Source organism: Euleptes europaea, chromosome 11 (assembly GCF_029931775.1).
Source record: "Euleptes europaea isolate rEulEur1 chromosome 11, rEulEur1.hap1, whole genome shotgun sequence".
Taxonomy (NCBI): domain Eukaryota; kingdom Metazoa; phylum Chordata; class Lepidosauria; order Squamata; family Sphaerodactylidae; genus Euleptes; species Euleptes europaea.
The window spans coordinates 5,378,800-5,400,194 of NC_079322.1; the positions used below are offsets into that span (position 1 = coordinate 5,378,800).

The following is a 21,395-nucleotide window of genomic DNA, read 5'->3' on the forward strand; positions in this document are numbered from 1 at the left end:
AGCCATTGGAATTATAATAGATTTCCAAATTCTCACTACCCTGCCCCGGTAGACACAGCTTAATCCTTTTGTCCACCTTTTTGCCACCTGGGAACCTGGGAGGGGTCAAACCCCTCTGCCCGCCCCCAGAAAACAGTATAATTAGGATACCCCTGGCCCATTCAACACACCTTAGGTCTTTCCTGGCACCTTTGCCGTTACTCTGTTGGTTTGGTCTGCGCAGCCTTACCACGCTCCCTCCCGCCTTGCTGGTCAAGTCCACGGGAACCCCCACCCCCATCTCGGTCTTCCTTTTCAATCTGTTTATAGTCTGCGTGAGTTGGACAACACCTCATCTAGATAAGGTAAATATATTGGGTCTACGATATCCTGCCAAATTGGCAAATTTCCCTGTACTACTGCCTTTAATTTACTAGCTTCGTGTATGCTTGTGATGCACCATTTGAATGCCTGAATACATAAACACTGTTTAATTTGGAACTCCTAGCCTCTGTCTTTATTCAAACGTCTCATTAAACGGATTCTGGTATAGTTGAGTGCGATACCGCTCTAAAAATACATAGTTGCCGATTGCTCAGCTAATTTCCCCATATAAAGGAGCAATTCGGCTAACAATCGACTGGATGTTTCCTTGTTTCGGTTATTATAGTTGTCGTTCCTGCATTGGCAAGCAGTTGGACGAGATGACACTGGTGGTCCCTTCCAACAATGAGATTAAATTGAATGCAATTTAAATTAAATTCATTGAAGCCACCACTGGAGAGAGGTATCCTTGCCCGGACTTGTAGAAAAGAGCTCCTGGCGAGGCAGGAGAGAGGGATGCGTGACTGCCTGGGGGGGTCTACTTGAGGAACAGCAGTGACAAGTAAGTGCAGCCCTGTTTTCATCATCGTGGTACCTGTGCTGTCCTACCCAGAAGAATTGTGGAGGACCCCCCCCCCCCCGCTCCAGGTGGGGCCTGGAGATTTCCTGGAATTGCAGGTATCCTCCAGATTAGAGAGTTCAGTTCCCCTGGAGAAAATGGCTGCCTTGGAGGGTGGACTCTATGGCTTTCTACCCTGCTGAGGTCCCTGCCTTCCTCAGGCCCCAGCCCCAAACCTCCAAGTATTTTCCAACCCGGATTTGGCAACCTTGCATGGGAAGGAGGAGTTGAAGGGGCCGGTGCTCAAGTCAGATGAGTGTTGAGCAGCCACAGTACTTTGACCATTTGGGTGCCCACCTGACTGGGACCATTTGACCAGTTACATCAGCTGGAGAAGAAGGACTTCCTGGGCCCGTCTCCTCCCGGACTCTCCAGCCCGCCAGCCCTGCCTCTCAAGCCCTGCTCTCGGGGAGGAGAGGCAGGTTGGCCACTAGAGACAGGTCCTTTTCTGTGGTGGCACCTTGCCTTTGTAACACCCTCCCCCTGGAACCTCACCTGGGGCCTGCTTTAGTTTCTTCTAGGCACTGGGCCAAAACAGGGTTTTTTTTTTTTACCTAGGCTTTTAATAGGGGTTTTATTTTGCCAGGTCTGCTTCTGTTTTATGAAGTTTTTTATGCTGTTATTTCCAATGCCTGGTTTTAATAGGTTGTTTCTAAATTGTGATGTTTTCATTGTCAGCCGCTTCAAACAGGACTTTGAGGATGCGGCGTTGAGATATCTTAAATAAATAGATAAGCGTTAGCTTTCTGGCAGTCTCCTTTGTGCCTTGAGTCCCGTGAGCTTGCTCCATTTGCATGCCTGTGCTGGGATCAATATCCCAGGCTTCGATGAAAAACCAACACGGACCTACTGGTAGGGTCTCTCTCGTCTAACACAAACATTGAAACTTGCAAAACGTTTCCATGCTTTTGTTGGGGGGGGGGGGCGCGCACTCAGGGGACACTTTGTCTCCACACATTTGTTTGTGTATTTATTTATTTATATCCTGCCTTTTCCCTCAATAGGGACCCAATGCAGCTTACGTCATTCTCCTTTCCTCCATTTTATCCTCACAACAACCCTGTGAGGTAGTTTAGGCTAAGAGAGTGCGACCGGCCCCAGGTCACTCAGCGAACTTCATGGCGCGAGTGAGAATTTAAGAACCAGAACTGGATTTTGCCACACAACACACCCTTTAAGTAAAGTCTGCGTCATCAAGTGGTAAGTATGTTCGCGTTATGGGACACAAACACTTGTAAATGCGGGTCAGACAGTTCTGGCCCTCACAACATTTAAAAACGAATGTCTTCTCAGTAAAAGTACAGGAGTTGTAACCCCACCTCCATGCGAAATTTGGTAGGGTTACTGAGTAGCCAAAGAAAACTGCTTTGCAATGCCAGCGTGGTATAGTGGTTAAGAGCAGTGGTTTGGAGTGGTGATCTGCAGAATCAGGTTTGATTCCCCACTCCTCCACATGAGCAGCGGAGGCTAATCTGGTGAACATGATTTTGCTTCCCCTCTCCTCCACATAAAGCCAGCTGGGTGACCTTGGGCTAGTCACAGCTCTCTTAGAGCTCTCTCAGCACACCTATCTCACAGGGTGTCTGTTGTGGGGAGGGGAAGGGGAGGTGGTTGTAAGCAAGTTTGATTCTTCCTTAAGTGGTAGAGAAAGTCGGGATATAAAAAACAACTCTTCTACCTCTTTGTCAGGAGTTGCCAGGTGAGTATTGACTTGCTTAAAATATTTCTGTGCTACACTTGATCTCAGCCAAAGCCCGAGAACCAGTCTCTCTTTTCAATCTTGGTGCTGTGTTGTTTTCATGTACCATTTTCCAGCAGATCATCTATTCATGTAGAATTCAGGAATCATTACATTGCCTGAAGATAGTTTCAGAGGCTAGCCGCGTTGGTCTTCATTCATTCATTGCATTCATTCATTAGATTTCTATACCACCCTTCCAAGCCTCAGGACAGTTTACAATACAATAAATATCACAACAATATAAATTAAAACCAGCACTTAATCCAGCATGACAATATTCAGCGCTAAGAGACCGAGGCATCGAATTGGCCAGCAGAGCATAGATCTCCCCCGGCAGAGCATTCCACCAGGAAGGAGCTGCAACTGAAAACGCTCTAGACCTGGTAGGATTCACAAGGGCTTCATGGGGTCCTGGCACTCCGATAATTAGCTTAATGAAGAGCCGAGCCCGTGGGGGAATGTACGGAAGGAGGCAGGTCCTCCTCTGTATTGGGCCTGGGCTGTGAAGGGCTTTAAAGGGAATAACCAACACCTTGAATCTCACCCGGAACTCAATTGGCAACCAGTGGAGCTGTCTCAATAAGGGCAGGAAGTGGGTGCCCCGTGGGGATCCCGTGAGGAATCGCACAGCCATATGTTGCACGGTCTTTAGTTTCCGTAATGATTTAAAGGTAAGCCCCACGTAGAGCAAATTACAGTGGTCCAGTCTTGAGGTGGCCGTGGAATGGATTACTGTAGCAAGGTCAGATTGGGAGAGGTATGGGGATAATGGACAGGCACAGTGAAGATGAAAAAAAGCCAATTATACCATCACTGATACCTGTCTGTCCAAAAACAGACAGGAGTCTAGCCATACTCCCAAACTCTTTACGGAGTCCAGCGGTGTAAGCAGAACACCGTCCAAAATCGGGAGCAAAGGTCTCCAGCAAGACCTAGGTTGACTGAGCCAAGTAACCTTCATCTCAGATGGATTAAACTTCAGCCAGCAATCCTTCAGGCAACAAACCACGGCCTCAAGTCAACGGGCTAGGCCCACTAGCACTGCCTCTGGCTGCTTATCAAGTAGGAGGAAGAGCTGGGTGTCATCTGCATATGGATGGCATCCCACGCCAAACCCCCTGACGAGCTTCTTAAGAGGGTGCATTTATATGTTAAATAGCATTGGAGAGAGATGAGTGCCCTTCAGTACGCCACAATCAAGTGGATGAGGCGCAACACTCTCCACCAGTGACTACCCTCTAAGAGCATCCCTGGTGAAAGGAAGTAAACTAGTCCAGGGCAATACCCCTCACACCCCGGAAGCGGGCAGGCATGGGCCAGGACCGAATGGTCAACTGTATCAAATGCTGCTGCTGAGTCTAATAAAATCAGCTGCGTAACCACCACCTTTATCTAATTGATAGGGGAGAACGTCAACCAGAGCTACCAGCGCCATCTCGGTACCAAAACCGGATCTATAGCCTGACTATAGGCTGTTCCTGCCTGCCCCTTCAAAGCAGGCTGATCCACACCAGTGCATTACTTCACTGGGCAGGAAGCTGACCTTCTGGCTCCCTTTCCGTGCATGGTTGGTCAGTGGTTTGATCTCAGAATCCATTCGTCATGACTGTCAGCCTTTCTGCTTTCCCAAGGAGGAGTGTGGGGAAGAAAAGGTGGACTTTCTCAGGGTAAATGTTATGGCGTCCAAAACCCTGCTGAACTAGTGGACTGTCTTTTTCAAGCCTCTGTTATTTTCCCCCTGTTCAGAATTAGTTCTATGCAACAGAATGAATCTAGGATGGTTTTTATCCCATTTCACTTAGGACAGTCTTCAAACCCAGAAGAAGGGGACAGCTGTTTTCTGTTAGCAAGAGGGGAGAGCCAGGAGAGGATTCACACAAATATGTCTCACAATTAAATCTTGCTGCTGCAGAATGAAGATTGAATTCTCTGTGCAGAGGAAAAATGTTGTCTTTTGGTCTTTTTTGGGGTCTGAGAAGCTGAAGAAGAAGGGTTATGGAAGAAGGTAACTTCTTCAGTAACTCAGTGGTTGAGCACTATATTCAAGGAGAAAGGGCGGAGTTTCCAAGTAGTATGATAAATATAATTAAGTTTAAAACTTCTCAATGTAATTGAAATTGTAATGATTGTGAGAGGAAAGTGCCTTGATTTTTCCTTTCCATTTTACTAAAGGTAAAGGTGCAAAGCACTGGGTGATTACTAGGCAGAGTACGGGGTGGTTTGCCATTGCCTTCCCCAGTCGTCTACACTGGGTACTCATTTTACCAACCTCGGAAAGATGGAAGGCTGTTTTATTACAGATACTGAAAAGGGGTGCATGTATTTTAGGTACAAAGTTCTGCTTTGAATGTCCAACGGATTCTTTATTTGACAATGCAGAACACTGAAACTCCTTCTGGAAGCGGCTGATGGCTCCCTTATTATGTTCCCTATTGGAGATGTGCGTGTAAACATACTACAAGCACTGTTCCCAGAATCTGATGCAAAACCAATAAAGTTTTGGGAAGATGCTTTAAGTGATAACGGGGCCGCAATACTCCTATTTTTTTTTGTTGCACTGGACAAACATGATTGCCCCTCCGGAATTGTCATCAGTGTTAAAGCGTAATCCTGTGGATTAAAAGAATGTGAGCTGGAATGTTGGAAAGACCCACCTTTCCACCGTGAGGCCATCAACTTTCACCAAAAGTAAAAATCCCAATTCACATTTCTTGAAGTTACTAGGATCTCATATTTCTTAAATTTGCTAAGATAAACATTTTTGTAAATATTACTTAACATAAAAAATTTGACTTATTAATATCACAATTAAAAATATGAATTATTTGGCTAGCTATAATTTTTTTTAAAAAACCTAAATACTAAAAAAAATGTTTTGCCACAAACTGAAATTTGTTTGAAAATAATATTCCCTTCCCCCAAGTTCAGTAAGGAAGTAAAAGTTTGGCTTCTGAAACCCATCTGGTGCTGACAACGTATCTGACCTGGTCTAGACAGAACTGAAAGGGGCAGAGAGAAAAGCAAGCCTGAGGTAAGGTCCACAAAGCTTTGACTTGGGTAGCTTTGGAGGTTTGAAGGGACCGTCAGTAATAAATTATGCAGATGTGGAACTAGAAAGTCCCTCATATACATCTGTAATCCTCTTTTTGGTGACATATTCAAGACACAAGGAAGAACTGCTGTTTGATCCCATTGCATGAAGGAGCAGTGGGGGGGAGGGGAATCCCCTAGGGGTTAAAGCCGGGAAAGGATCACTAGGGCCATTTATGCATGGGTACTCTCACTCACGTTTGCCCCCAATCTGTCTTGGTTGTTCCTTGGAGTTATGCATGAGTTTTCCCTCCATTAGAGGTGACCTCGCTGCCAGCCCTCGCAAATCCCAGGATTTCCCATCCCTCTATTCACCTGATTCTTCCCTGAGCTCAGCCTGGGTGAAATCCCCATGCATTAGGCAAAGCACAGGACACACAAGCTTGGTTTTTCTCACAGCCAATTACAAAGCAGCGTGTAAAGAGGCGGGGATTCAAGTGCTTCCTGCTTCCTCAGAGCTCTTTCTGAGCAGAAGAAAGGCTTTATAAAACCAAGGCTTGGATTTCTCCTCCCCCCCTTTCAGATTGCTCCTTTTTTGTTTTTTGTTCTTAAAATGCTTTTTTATGCAGCAATTGGAGGGGGGGGGTTCTCTCACAGTAAGCTCTACAAAGTAAGCCAATTACAAAGCAGCATTTAAAAGGGTGGGGACTTGATTTGTTGGAGACTGCTGGTGCATCAATTCCCAACAGGAAAGTGTGGATCCAGCGAGCAATGAACCTCATATAAAACCCCCCTGCATAAATGATATCTAAGGTATCTTTTCCATCCTCTACCAGGGCTGCTCTACTGCAGCCACTAGGGGCACAGGAGGGGCCCGAGCACAGCAAATAGTAGCTGTTCTCCCTTACTGCTCTGGGTGCCTTTTTTCTGCAAAATTTGCTTCAGAGAGGCAAACACTTGCATATCCTGCTTAAACCTGTCAACCAAGGTAGCACTGGAGCGAGGCAAGACCAGCCAGCACAGCTCCTGGCTGCTACAGTCGTTACCAGGATGCAGCCTCCTAGCAAGGCTGTTGTTTCCAGCTGTCTGTCTCCCTGTCCCTTCCACCCAGCTTCATAGTTTTGTCTGAGCAGCCAGATCTTCCCTGTTAGTGTGCTTTCCTCTTTTCATAATTTCTGTTCCTCTTTTCCACACTTTTGTCCTCTTTCATTTTGCTCTCTTCCTTTCATGATATGCCTTCATTTCCCTCTCTCCCCACTTAAAATTCCCACCCCTTATGTGTCAATCTTGGTCCCAACTCCCTCTCATCCTTAGAACAGTGGTGGCGAACCTATGGCACGCGTGCCAGAGGGGGCACTCAGAGCCCTCTCTGTGGGCACGCGCGCCATCACCCCAGCACAGAGTTCGCCTGAGTTCGTTACTAGAAAGCCAGAGGGACGCGGGGCCTGGCTGCTCCCCTCCCCTTCTCCACGTGCGCCTGAGGGCATTTCTCACATCACCCGCCCCTCTGCCCAGCAGCCCAAGGGGAGCGCTTCCTCCCTCCCCATCACATGTGGCAGGGCGGCTCACATGCGGCGTGAGGGTGCAGCTCGGACGGCAGACTGTTGAGTCTGTGGCGAAGGTGATTCCCGTGGTGGGATTGGAGAGGAGCATAGCTCACAGTGTGGCATAGCTGGAGGGGAGCAGAGCGCTCGGGCCACAGTGTTGGCACTTTGCGATAAATAACTGGGTTTTGGGTTGCACTTTGGGCACTCGGTCTCTAAAAGGTTCTCCATCACTGGCTTAGAACGTAACTAACAGCAGTATAGAAGCAAACCCTTGTCAATATTATTAACAGAAGTGGCAGGGAGTTAAAATTTCCCCATGATTTATCAAACTAGCAAAAAGATGATCTTCCCTCCTCCTTTACATGCATGGTAATGGAATGTTAATCAATTTTAAGTGGTTACACTTGTGAAACAGAAGTTAGAACTCACCCCCCCCCCATTATTAGCTTTAATTACATTTTAAACACTGTTCAGGCAGGACTGTGGATGGTTGTTGTATTGGTGGGACATCTAATATCCCATTTTCAAATGCTGCTTCACTACTGTAGACAGTAAGCGTCGTGTTATATGACAAATGACACAATCTTTTTAGAAGATATGTCAGCACAATCAGTACCAGTGATCCCAGGACTTATCCAGCACCACTACTGTTTGCTCTGGCTTTTGTGCTAGGAATAAGGATAAACTCAAATAGATTTCTAATAGGTCTTTTATCCTTAGGAATTTTACTTTGGGTTCAATGCTCCCTTGACACACACATGGAGCGGTTGGTTCTGATCGGGAGACTGGGTTTGATTCCCCGCTCCTCCACATGAACGGCGGAGACTAATCTGGTGAACTGGATTTGTTTTCTCACTGCTACATATTAAGCCAGCTTGGTGACCTTGGGCTAGTCACAGCTCTCTGAGAGCTCTCTCAGTCCCACCTGCCTCACAGGGTGTCTGTTGTGGGGAGGGGAAGGGAAGGTGATTGTAAGCTGGTTTGAGTCTTCCTTAAGTGGTAGAGAAAGTCTGCATATAAAAACCAACTCTTCTTCTGATGTGAATTGTCAAAATCTTATGGGAGATCATGGGAGCCAGGATTGCTGGGTATTCCTCCCCTCCTTTCTTCAACAGCTCCCTGCCAGGAGCTGCCTTTCAGCCTCTCTTTGGTTGGTGTCTTCCTGCACATTTCATGAAGGTTTCACTCTCTCTTTTGTGTTTGGCTTCGAGGGAAGGGGTTGGATGGGAGGGACAGACATGTGGGAGGGAGAAGCCAGACAGTGGGGAGAGAAACCCAAAGTTAGGACTATGCATGGAAATGGTGAGGATTTACCTCGCTCTTGCCTCAAAGCAGAAATTAAGTCCGTTATAAAACAGCATCCTAGAACTGCCAAGAAAGAACAAGGCGTCAGCTAAGTGACTTCTAAAGGTTGGTAAAATCATGACTAATGCAAAGGAAGCAGTCCAGCAGGGATAGCGAGCTAAATACCCCTGCATAAATAGCCCTTGTCTAGTTGCACCCTTAGTGTTTTGGCAAAACCTTATAGAAGTCCTGCAAAAATTCACCACCGATTGAAAGTGTCCACATATCTTGCTATAATATACTTTTGATGCAGCCTTGCCAGGGGTGCTGCAAGAGAAGCCAGCGCTAATATGGAAAGCAAATCTGAATCCAGCAGCGATGCTACTTGATGAACTTACAGCGTGATCTAAGAGCACTTTCCTGGGTATAAGCCCCATTGAATCGACCAGAGTAGGATTCTGAGTAGACTTAGCCTTGTCCAAAGGCCTTGCAGTCAGGGAGCGCTCCCTTGAGCCTTCCTTGAGGCAGCCACAAGGAACCCAGTGTGGCTGCAGCTCCAGAGGGAAGCAAACGCTTTGCTGCAAGCTGCCCATCTTAGTCAGGAGTACGCTTGAGAAACTGCGGCTTGGTGATTAAAGGCGTTCCGTATCTGGAGTATCAACCACTAAACACAACAGGCCTCTTTGAAAAGGACAGGATGGGATAGAATGCAGCCGCAACACTCCACGCTCTAAAAGGCAGGGTCACTCTTTTGCCCTAGGACAGGAATGTCTCATTATGGCAAAATAAATACATCGATGGGCATCTGCTCTCCATTTTGGAATCTGCATCCTTCACTTTCTTCTTAACATATCAGAGCCTTGCTGATGACTTTGGAAATCAGGCAAATGCTTTCATATACAAACTGGTAATACAGCGGCACAAGTATGACCTGCATACTGCCCGTGTGGTTCAAAGAGGTGCAACTTTTGCATTAGAGCCCTGTGTGGGCAGCAATCCAGTCTCGATAGTAAGTCACCCGAGTGTAGACTCCCGGTTTATTGCGTTTGCCACATTCATCCCCCCAGCTCACGATGCCGACAAGGTACCACATGCCTCTTGTATCAGGAGTAACCAACGGGCCGCCAGAATCACCCTAGAGAAGAAAAAAAGCGTTTTCAGTGTGAAGAAATTTAAAAAAAAGAGCAACAGAAGATTGCCATTCTGTTGGAGCTTCTGATGCAGCACCATCGAGCTGAAATCTGTGGAATTTGAAAAGTAATTCGGTCTTAGGGCTTGCAGGTGTGCCTTCCTCCCTGCCCCCAATTTCAAAATAGCCTAGTCAACCCAGGAAGGTTTACTGGAGTCCTTAATTTAGAAAGGGGGACACTTGCCTCTGAAAGGAGTCATCAATGCTTGGCCAGTTTGTGGATATTCTACTTCTGGGCCATAACAATAAGCCCGTGGGCTGATGGCCCAAGAGGTGGAGGTACTGATTGGCCAAAGGGATACGTTCATTAGACAATATATAAGGCCAGGTGCAGCCAGGTTAGATTTTCTGAGTCATAGAATCATAGAGTTGGAAGGGACCCCCAGGGTCATCTAATCCAACCCCCTGCACAATGCAGGAAATTCACAACTACCTCCCCCATACACCCCCAGTGACCTCTTACTCCATGCCCAGAAGATGGCCAAGATGCCCTCCCTCTCATGATCTGCTTAAGGTCATAGAATCAGCATTGCTGACAGATGGCCATCTAGCCTCTGCTTAAAAACCTCCAGAGAAGGAGAGCTGACCAGCTCCTGAGGAAGCCTGCTCCACTGAGGAACCGCTCTAACAACAGCAGGTAGCGAGATTGAACTGAAGGCAGAGAAGGAAAGCAGAAGAAGAGTTGTCTGAACAGAAGAACCGGACAGGGATTCGAGGGAGAGGCAGTGGGGGCTTCCAGGAACAGTGCCTGGGTGTCCTAGATCCAGAGTCTCGACTCGTTTCAGAAGGAGTGGCAGCTGCTTCAGTATCAGGAGCAGCCAGGGATGAGCTTGACCAGAAGGAAGGTTTCAAAGAGAAGTTAGCTGGAACTCTGCTACCTTATGTAGAGGCTAGATTTGAGAGAAATTGGCTAATTATGGGAGTGAACTGAAACAGGGATTCCTACCACCCAGAACTACACTTACTTTAAAGGAATTACCAAGAAGGTGTAAATACACTATAAATATCCAGTTAAGTAACTGTATTATTTTTATAGATTTAGTACATCTTCTCTAATAACTACTTATATTTGGGTTCCTAGGGTCTCTGCGTCTGTTCGTCATTTCTAACTAATATCAAACTATTGGAGTAAAAGGCAGTATATTTCACATTTGGCCATAAATAAAGGCAGCTGTATCTAAGGGATAGGTATAAAAGAGGTTTTATATATAAAAAATGTCACTTGGGTGGGAAGGCCACCTATTCCCAAGTATTTTGTAGGGAGTGATGGTACGCTTTTAAAAAGTCCTTCACAGACCCCATCTAGTGAAACAGATAGGGTTGCCAATCTCCAGATACTAGCTGGAAATCTCCTGCTTATTACAACTGATCCCCAGCCGATAGAGATCAGCTCACCTGGAGAAAATGGCCGCTTTGGCAATTGGACTCTATGGCACTGAAGTCCCTCCACAAACCACGCCCTCCTCAGGCTCTGCCCCAAAAACCTCCCGCCGGTGGCGAAGAGGGACCTGGCAACCTCTCCTGGTATATTCCCCGGAGGACTCTTCGTTCAGCTAATAACAATCTTTTGGTGGTCCCCAGCCCAAGGAGTGTCCGGCTGACCAGGGCCAGGGCTTTCTCTGCTCTGGCCCCTGCCTGGTGGAATAGCCTTGCTAGCGAGACCAGGGCCCTGTGGGACATCAAAGAGTTCTGCAGGGCCTGTAAAACAGAGCTATTCTGCCAGGCTTATGGTTGAGGCCAGCTACGGTTCCTATATATAAAGACTGGCCTTCCTAACCTTCCCATTGTGGTTAACACCTTTTATTCCATCTGGGGCCTTCCATCTGCTCACCTAGCTGGGTTGTTGTATTGTGACTCGTATGTTAGAGGCGCCTAGGTAAATTAGTATAATGATTATGATTTTATAGGGCTATTTTAAAACATTTTAATGCTTTTATTGATTAATATGACTTTTATATTCTGTAAGCCGCTCTGAGCCTGGCTTTGGCCGGGAAGAGCAGGGTAACAAATGGAAATAATAAATACATAAATAAACCCTAGAAACAGACTATAACCCTAGATAAGGAGCAGTTAATTTTTCAGCATCTACCTGGTAGCATAGCTGTTTCACTATGTGGGGCCATGCTTATAAAAGCAAGTAGCCATGGAATTTTACAGATATTCCTTGCCTTGTTCCTTGTAAGAAAGGAATGTATGCTTAAGTGAGATAGGGCTAGAAGACTCCTATCTAGAAAAAATGGGAGCAAATAATGTATATGCCTACGATCCCAAAGAGAGTCAGAAGGAGTCAGGGGGGGAAAGAGGAGAGAAAGAAGGGCGGGAAGTAGGGTTGCCAGCTCCAGGTTGGGAAATACCTGGAGATTTTGGGGACGGAGCCTGAGGAGGTTTGGGGAGGGGAGGGACTTCAATGCCATAGAGTCCAATTGCCAAAGCAATCATTTTCACCGAGGGAACTGATTTCTATCACCTGGAGATCAGTTGTAATAGCGGAAGATCTCCAGCCACCACCTGGAGGTTAACAACCCTAGTGGGAAGCAATGTTTTTAGGCACAAGAATTCCACTGCAGAGGGGATATGAGCCTGAAGTGTTCCAGTCCTAAAAGTGTCGTGGGATGGAAGTGCATGCTTAGGACTCCTATACCCCAGCTGTAAAGACCTCAGCTTAAGAAGGGGGCTTAGCCAAGAGAGCAAGAGAATGAGGAAGGCCTCAAGCACCCAGGATGCTTCATTGTTCCAGAGTAAACCCCAAATGCGCTAGTACAAAACTGCCCCCACAGAAATATTGTTCCTGCTGAGACAGGAGCCAGACTTCCTTCAGGTGACGTCAGGCCTACCTGGCAGGAATCGACTCCTCCTTCCAGGTAGCCAGCACACAGCATTCCAGGTGTTATAGCCCCATTGTACACTTCTTTTCTGTTGCATGTGTCTGAGTCTATGAGCGCCACTGTTGCTTGTTGCAGAACATTAGGGGTTTCACCTAAAAAAACAAACTTTATTAGTATCTGCAAAGCATTTGCCACACCCAAAGCAAGGCACAGGAGGCACTTTGATCACATGCAAGTTAAGATCAAACACAGTTCAGATTTTGTTAATGATTCTGCCAGGTCAGCAAACTGTACGAATAATGCAGTGATCTCTTGGTGGAGACTCCAACCAAGTATTTTACTAGGCAGACCATGTTTAGAGGGTGGCTTGTATTGCCTTCCCCAACTTCCTAACAGACTAATGCTAACTAAAGGATAAACTGTGCAGGCGCCTGAAGAGGCAAAGAACAGACAAGACAGAAGTGTTTGCATACAGGTAGGTACATGGATTTTCAGCATAGACCTCTGAATAGTCACCATAGTCATAGTCCTATCGTCCTTTATTGGCATAAAATCACTACATACGGTAGCGTGTAAAAATATAAATATTTGAGATATAACCTGGATTTCCTTGGTGGTCTCCTATCCAAGTACTCACCAGGGCCGACCTTGTTTAGCTTCCATGATCTGACAAGGCTGGGCTACCTGGTCAGGGCACTGTCTTATCACTGATGAAAGGTATAAAATACTGCCATCTTCTAAATGTAATTGCTTACCATCGTTACTAAGCGCTCCCCATCCTGTAACAACGGCATCTATATTATACGGGAAAACCTCGGTTGCATCCGGAAGGCAAACGTGGTGAACAGCTCTTGTAAACTCCACGCGTTCAGACAATTTTACAACAGCAATGTCATGCTCATAGTCTGGATAGCGGTACTTCTGGTGGACTGTAATGTTCTTCACAAATCGTACCATTAGAGGAGGGTGTAAATAGGTTCCAAAGGTGACCGTCCACTTCTGTGGCTCTCTTGCCCTGAAAGGGAAAGCCTTTGGGTGAAGTTGTTGTTGGCTTGAGGCCTGAATGCAAATGCTATTTAGTTGTATAGTATCTTTCGCTTTTATCCTATTTGATGATTAATTTTTTGCCATCATTCGCTGTCGTAAGTGCTACTTGTGAAACAGAAAGGAGGCGTGTAAGCAGAGTAAAGTGATACCATCACATCATGTGATGTGGACACTATACTTCTGTTGATACAGCCCAAAATTGCATTTGCCTTTTTAGCTACCGCATCACACTGCTGACTTATGCTCAGTGTATGGTCTGCTAAGACCCCAAGATCCTTTTCGCACATACTATTGCCAAGACAGGTCTCCCCATCCTATAATCATGTATTTGATTTTTCCTACCCAAATGCAAAACTTTACATTTATGTCCATTGAAATTCATCTCTGAGAGTTATATGTAGTTTGAGTCTAAATGTTGATTTCTGTAGAGCGCCCTTTTTGTTCTACATAACTCGGGATATTTGTCGCACAGAAACCTCGTCTACATTTCTTTGATTTCCCACCGAACGGCATCAGAGGGTCTCACAGGCTCAACTTCAGCCAGTGCTTGGCAAGCAGCTCAGCGCCCCGCACGCAAGACCCATTTGGGAACTTACTCTTTGAAGCAATGCGCTGCAGAGACCAGCCATGTGTTGCTGATCAGAGTAGCCCCACAGCGATGGATGTTGTTGTGCTGCAGACTTGCCTGCCACGGCCACTCGCCCGGCCCCAGACTGTTGACGCCACCGGCTACTCTTGACATTGTCATCGCTGACTGGTTATATCGTAGCCCGCAGACTGTTTGCATCAAGGAGAAAGTTTTGGGGGTGTATTAAATATGCCTCTTAACTTCTCTAAGAACATACAGAAAATATATCACTGGATCATTTAGAAACAGACCAACTGAAGAAGGATTTTGCCCTTCGCTACAAAGCCAGGGATAGTTTTGACCCCATAATTCAGACTCCCAGATCCAGCACAATAACAAAATATTGTTGGCATTCAGCAGTTCTCCACCTTGCTTGAATATGACTAGCACTAAATTTTCTCTTTGCCTTCTTGCTCAAATCTGCTAATTTGGCAGCCATGCAGCAATCGGATCTCAACAAGTCCAAGCCAGTGAATCCTGGGCTTCTTCCAGAATCTCCCTCAAAGACATCCCAGTGATTGGCTGGAGAGGGTCAGGAGGTCTTTGACCTCATGTCTTTAAAGTATAGTCTATGCTGTTAGGCCACATCCTTACCTGATCCTGGTTCCCCTTTCCCCATCTGTGAAGGGTTGCCAGCCTCCAGGCACTAGCTGGAGATCTCCTGCTATTACAAGTGAGGAGGGTGGGGTTTGGGGAGGGGAGGGACTTCAATGCCATAGAGTCCAATGGCCAAAGTGGCCATTTTCTCCAGGGGAACTGATCCCTGTCGCCTAGGACTGCCAACCTACAGATACTAGCTGGAGATCTCCTGTATTACAACTGATATCCAGCCGATAAAGATCAGTTCCCCTGGAGAAAATGGCCACTTTGGCAATTGGACTCTATGGCACTGAAGTCCTTCCCCTTCCCAAACTCCTCCCTCTTCAAGCTCCACCCCAAAAACCTTCCACTGGTGGCAAAGAGGGACCTGGCAACCCTTCCTTTGTGCCACCTGCCTTGCTTATGCTACAGCCAGCACAGTGTCGTGGTTAAGAGCGGCAGACTCTGATCTGGTGAACTGGGTTCAATTCTCCACTCCTCCCCATGAATCCTGCTGCGTGACCTTGAGCCAGTCACAGTTCTCTCTGAACTCTCTCAGCCCCACCTGTCTCACAAGGTTTCTGTTGTGGGGGGGGGAGGGAAGGTGATTGTAAGCCACTTTGAGACTCCTTACAGTAGAGAAAAGCGAGATATAAAAACCAACTCCTCTACATCTACATGAAGCGGTTCTGCCTGCTATGAACTGAACTTGCTAAAGCTATGAGAAGTTAAGACCTATCCTGCTAAGGCTTTGTATATGTATCTAGACAGCTAGTTTTCTCATATTCTGTGTACCTGGAACAGTAGCTGGAACTATACTGCTTTTAAAACCTTTAAAAAAAAATTCTTCAATAAAGCTTTATTTTTGCTTTAAGGTATGTTGCTGTGAGTTTAGCCAGGCAAAACCCAGGATAAACTTGCCTACATTATCCCAGAGGGGCTTGTTCCAGAGACGGGAACAACTTTCTCAGACCAAGGTGGGTGAGCCTTGACACTTTCTGGGAGATCTTGGGCCAGTCATGGATTCTCAGCCTAACCTACCTCACAGATTCTTGTGAGGACAGAGCAGAGGAGAGGAGAACAATGTAGGCCAGGCTGGGTCCCCCGTTGGAGAGAAAGGCAGGATGTACGGTAGATGAAGCCATGCCAAGGTATAACCTTATCCTACGGATAAATGCTTCATGCACATGATTGTTGGCCCCTACTGTCCAGTGCTCTATGCTCACATTAGAATCATGAGGAAACTCCAACATTGTGGGCTCAATGGAAGCCCATTTAAACTCACGCGTATTGGCCCATAAAACCTGACCATTGTGAGAAGTTTGGAAACTTCTTTAAGGAGATTTATTAAAATAAATGACACTCTCAAGCATGAGACCTTCAAACTTACAATCTCTGAAGATGCTTTCAGCTGTTTGCCTCTTCATATCTAGAAGAAAGAAATGGAACGGGTTAGACACCCACTGCAAGGACTTTTTCCACCACCAGAATTCGTGATGATGCCCAAGTTCACAAACCTCGGCTGCTCACAGGACCGTAAACCCTCAGACCGTAAACCCTGAGTCTCCTTCTCTTGCCTGGATTGCAATCCATTCTGTTTCTGTGAATGCCCCTGCCCCCACTGAACCAGGATGGATGGTTTTCAAATAATACGTGGATATAGTTGGTGGGCGTGTTTTTCTTTAAGAGTTTCCCTGCCTACGAATTTCTCCATGGGTTAAGTGGCTTCTCCTCAAGGAACCCTGGGAACTGCAGTTCTGCAAGTGAATTAGTGATGTTGACCTGAAAACTCTTACCACCTTATTCCCAAAATTCCTTGCAAATGACACAAGGATGGACAAAATGGTTTAAAATGATTTTACATGCATAGAACAGACACGGTTTCCACGAAGCCCGTCTAATAAGGCTTGGAATTTGATGTTCGTTCAGAAATCTCTACCGCCAAATGAATTTGGATAAATCCATATCACAATTGCCTACATTGCATGGTTTTAAACCTTACATTATCTTCCCAGTTGTGAGGTATAATTCGGCTTTTTTACAGTGTTTTTTAAAAATCCTGCTGAAGTTGCCCCTTTGTTGTTTTTACGTTACTTTGTTGCTTTACTTTTAATTTATTATTAGTTTTGGTGGTTTCAGTGTGCTTTAACATTTACTTTGTTGTAATTCGTTTTGGGCATGCTACATGAAGCAACAGCAAACTAATAATCAAACAAACGAACCAACCAACGATATTTCGTGGGTGGACTGAGAGCACCAGAAGTGGCCAAAGGTCTGATTTAGGCGGTGTGTATGCACTGGTATCAGATGTCCACAAGGGGGAGCTCTGCACCAAAGTAAATTGTGAACAGTCCTCAGCGGAAACACCTTAACAAGGGTCAGCATCCTAATGTAATAAGCACAAACCACCCCCCACCCCCACCCCCATCAAAGGATATGCCTGCATCTTTGAATGTGTCACTGACTATAGGACTATACGGCTTCTTTCTTCAGTCTGTTATGAAACCAATCTCCTGCGCTCCTTCCATTTTATTTTCCCCACACATCTTTATGTCCTTCTACTTTGGACTGTTATTAATGTCTTTTTAACAGTTTGGTTCTCTCTCTAGTTTTCCCCCCCTCTTTTTGTGATTTTTTTACTCATTTTTCCCTATAGACTACTGCTTTTTTCATTCACTACCATAGACCGCATGAAGCAACAGCAAACTAATAATCAAACGAACCAACGATATTTCGTGGGTGGACTGAGAGTACCAGAAGGCGGTGTGTATGCACTGGTGTCACTGTATGCACTGTGTGTATGCACTGGTATCACTGTATGCACTGATGTCACTGGAATGCACTGGTGTCACTGGAAAAGACAGTCATGCTAGGAAAAGTTGAGGGCAGCAGGAAAAGAGGAAGACCCAACAAGAGATGGATGGACTCAATCAAGGAAGCCACAGCCTTCAATTTGCAGGATCTGAGCTGTCAAAGATAGGACATTTTGGAGATCTTTCATTCATAGGGTCGCCATGAGTCGGAAGCGACTTGACGGCACACACAAGCATAGACTGCATCCTAAATTAGATTATTTTAGAGCTATATGTTCCCTGCAAAAACAGTCACTCAAGTGTTGAGTTTCCTGTTGCAAAGCTAGGGTTGCCAATCTCCAGGTGGTGCCTGGAGTTCGCCCAGAACTCCAGGCTACAAGGACCAATTCCCCTGGCAGCTTCACAGCACAGACTCTGTGGCATACCATAGATTAGGGGTCCCCAACATGGTGCCTGTGGCCACCACGGTCAGGGTTGCCAGGTCCCCCCAGGCAACCAGCAGGAGCTTTCTGGGGCTGGGGCAATGCAACTTGGAAGTGACATGGACATTCTAGCAACCTCCTCCAAAAAGTTTGGGGGAGAGTGTGCTAGAGTGTCTGCATCACTTCCAGGTAAACCCGGAAGTGATGGGGACTCTCTAGCAATCTCCTCTAAAAACCCTATGGAAACCATAGAGTTTGGGGGAGTGCTAGAGCAACTCCCCTACAGCTGGCCCTCTTCCGCCGGCTGAGACCAGCTGAGGGTCAGCGGGCAGCCTGGTCGTTTGGCGGGCAATTGGCAAGCCTAACCGTGGTGCCCAACAACACCTTTTTTTTTGGTCCCCTTCCTCCACAGGCACTACCTTGAAATCTCCAGGAATTTTCCAGGCTGGAGTTGGCAACCCTACTACAGTTCTAAGTGGATAACGACATGTTTTGAAACTAACTGTCTCTTCCATCTGTCACCAACTGTTTCCCAACTGCCGGTTCCACGTGCGCACACTTTAGCGCGCGCGCACACCTTTCGTCATTGTCAGGGCTTTTCATGCTTTCCAAAGTCCTCATCTTTTGTTCATTAAAAAACTAGTATTTCCCCCAAGTAGGCAGAAACTGCTATCTAGGCTTTAGGTGGGCCTGGTTTCCCTGCTGGCATGATCTTATCAGGGCCTGGCTACCGTGCGGTAAGGCGGAACGGTAATTGTGTGTGTGGATGGAAAGAGTCTTCTAACGAATCTTGGAAATGCTTATTAAATTTGCAGACGATACTAAATTGGGAGGGGCAGCAAATAAGGTAGAAGACAGAACCAGAATACAAGATGATCTTGACAGCTAAAACCAATAGAAGGCATTTCAACAGAGATGAATGTAAAGTTCTGCATTTAGGTAGAAGAAAATCAAATGTATGATTATTTATTTATTTATTATTTCCATTTGTTACCCCGCTCTTCCCGGCCAAAGCCAGGCTCAGAGCGGCTTATAGGATTATAGGATGGGGGAGACTTGTCTCAGCAGTAGTGTGTGCGAAACGTTTCTTGGGGTCTTAGTAGACCAAACACTGAACATGATACAGCAGTGTGATGCGGTAGCTAAAAGGGCAAATGCGATCTTGGGCTGCATCAACAGAAGTATAGTGTCCAGATCACGCGAAGTGATGGTATCGCTTTACTCTGCTCTGGTTAGACCTCACCTAGAGTACTGTGTTCAGTTTTGGGCAGCGCAATTTAAGAAGGATGTAGACAAGCTGGAACATGTCCAGAAGAGGGCAACAAAGATGGTGATGGGTCTGGAGACCAAGTCCTTTGAGGAAAGGTTGAAGGAGCTGGGTATGTTTCGCCTGTACAGGAGAAGACTGAGAGGGGATATGATAACCATCTTTAAGTATTTGAGGGGGTGTCATATAGAGGATGGTGTGGAGTTGTTTCTGTTGCCCCAGAAGGTCGGACCAGAACCAGTGGGTTGATATTAAATCAAAAGAGTTTCCATCTAGACATTAGGAAGAATTTTCTAACCGTGAGAGCGGTTCCTCAGTGGAACAGGCTTCCTTGGGAGGCGGTAAGCTCTCCTTCCCTGGAGGTTTTTAAGCAGAGGCTAGAAGGCCATCTGACAGCAAGGCTGATTCTGTGAACTTAGGCAGATCATGAGAGGGAGGGCAGTAAGGTTTGCATCCGTGTTTGGCTCTCGTGACCCTTTCTTGCATCCCCAGAGTGGTGCCGATTGCCACTTTGGGGTTAGGAAGCAATTTTTTCCTCCAGGCCAGATAGGCCAGGGATCCTGGAGGGTTGGTTTTTTTTTTTTCAAGTGGTCCCCCCATGTCCCGACCCCACCCTGAACTCCTGCTGCTTGGCAGTCCATGTCCAGCAAACCCTACAAATGAAGTAAATAAACAGACGGACAAGGCCAGATTGGTACCCAAGGAGTCACCTACTACACAACAAGCCCACGAGACAAAGCCTCATGCAGCCCCTTGTCTCCTCCAGCCTCCAGCTAAAAGCTCTTCAGCAGATCATCAGTTATCCACAGCTCATCCTGGCCAATGGAGGATGCTTCTCCCTCTCAGGCCTTGGGTAGTAGGTCTTCCTTGCTTACAGGAACCTCCGAATCTAAAACAGCTCCTCATCATTAACTATGGGCTACCCAACAGGAATCCAAGCCCAGGAACCAGGCCTCAGTGCTAGTTCTGTTCTTATCCCAAGACAGGCAACAATAATACGTGCCCGAATAAATCAGCTTTATCATCGGGGGCTCATTTCCCTGCTATCCTCTAACACTGTTCTTCAGCAAAGGAACTTCAAAGGGAGATTCCTGGGTGAAATTGCTGACAATTTATCAGGATATTCACTGAGGCTGAAGGTTTCTCAGCCATTGTAGGTGTTAAATGAACTTAGAAAAACTGATATTATACAACCACCAATTATTGACACGGTGAGTTGTCACAGTATTTTCGTTTTACAGTGGTGGCTGTACCTCTTATAACTTCACTGTTTATAGTTTTTCTTCTGTGCCCCTCTGTATGTATAATACAACCTGCCAATTAAGGATACATTATGCATTCCTGAAGGGGGTCCACAAATCTCATGCCACAATAAATCAGTTAATTTTAAGATGCCCTTTTTGGTTTTGTAAGAAAGTTGAGTCCTCTTGAATGAGGTCTTGTTCTACAGTCATGATTAACCATCTGTTTTGCTGTTTGGCATGAAAAGGCTGCCGCCCCCCCCCCCCTGGGTTTTGTAAGGGATTCAGGAAGAAGTGGGGGGGGGGATTGGAAGCCGATTCCCAGCTGATCAAGGGGACAGGCTGGGAGTCCGCTTCTGATCTACCACTAGGAAAACATTGCAAAATTAACAACAGAGGAACTGCAAACCTGTCCAGCGGCTGCCAGAGTTTTTCAGCCAAGGCAAACAGATGTGGGGAACAGCTCCCATGTGACCATGACAATTGAAAACAGTGTTTGGCTGTCCAACTGTTTGCTGCAAAATGAGCAGTGCCTCTATTCCTGGGATGCATTGTAGGCCTCTGAACCTTTGCTGATCTTCCCCTTGAATGCACCCTTTGCATTATTCCCAGATGTTGGGGACCCCCTCTCTGAGTATTGGTTTCTCTGCTTCGATACTCAACTAGAAGGCCCCGATTCCCCCTCTGCTCTACCTCTTTGGCCTCTTGCTTCGCCCTTCTGTGGTGATACAGTTTGCACTGTGGGTGTAGTTGTTTGGGCTATTTGCATCTTATCACAGGCATTCTAGTAATTAGCAATGTTGTGTGCCTGATATTATAGAGTCCTTGAGTGTGGTAATTATTCCCTTTAATAAGGCTAT

At 46.3% G+C, this 21,395-nt stretch overlaps 1 protein-coding gene across 1 annotated transcript in view; it reads right to left on the minus strand.

The window, feature by feature from the left end:
• Positions 1 to 9,497: 9,497 nt before the first annotated feature.
• Positions 9,498 to 21,395, minus strand: part of LOC130484760 (transmembrane protease serine 11A-like) — a 37,742-nt gene continuing 25,844 nt past the window's right edge. The window contains exons 4-7 of the mRNA XM_056857845.1: positions 14,182 to 14,362; positions 13,294 to 13,553; positions 12,548 to 12,690; positions 9,498 to 9,659 (exon numbers count right to left, since the gene is read on the minus strand). Coding sequence (XP_056713823.1) covers positions 9,498 to 9,659; positions 12,548 to 12,690; positions 13,294 to 13,553; positions 14,182 to 14,362 — 746 coding nt within the window. The remainder of the gene's footprint in view (positions 9,660 to 12,547; positions 12,691 to 13,293; positions 13,554 to 14,181; positions 14,363 to 21,395) is intronic.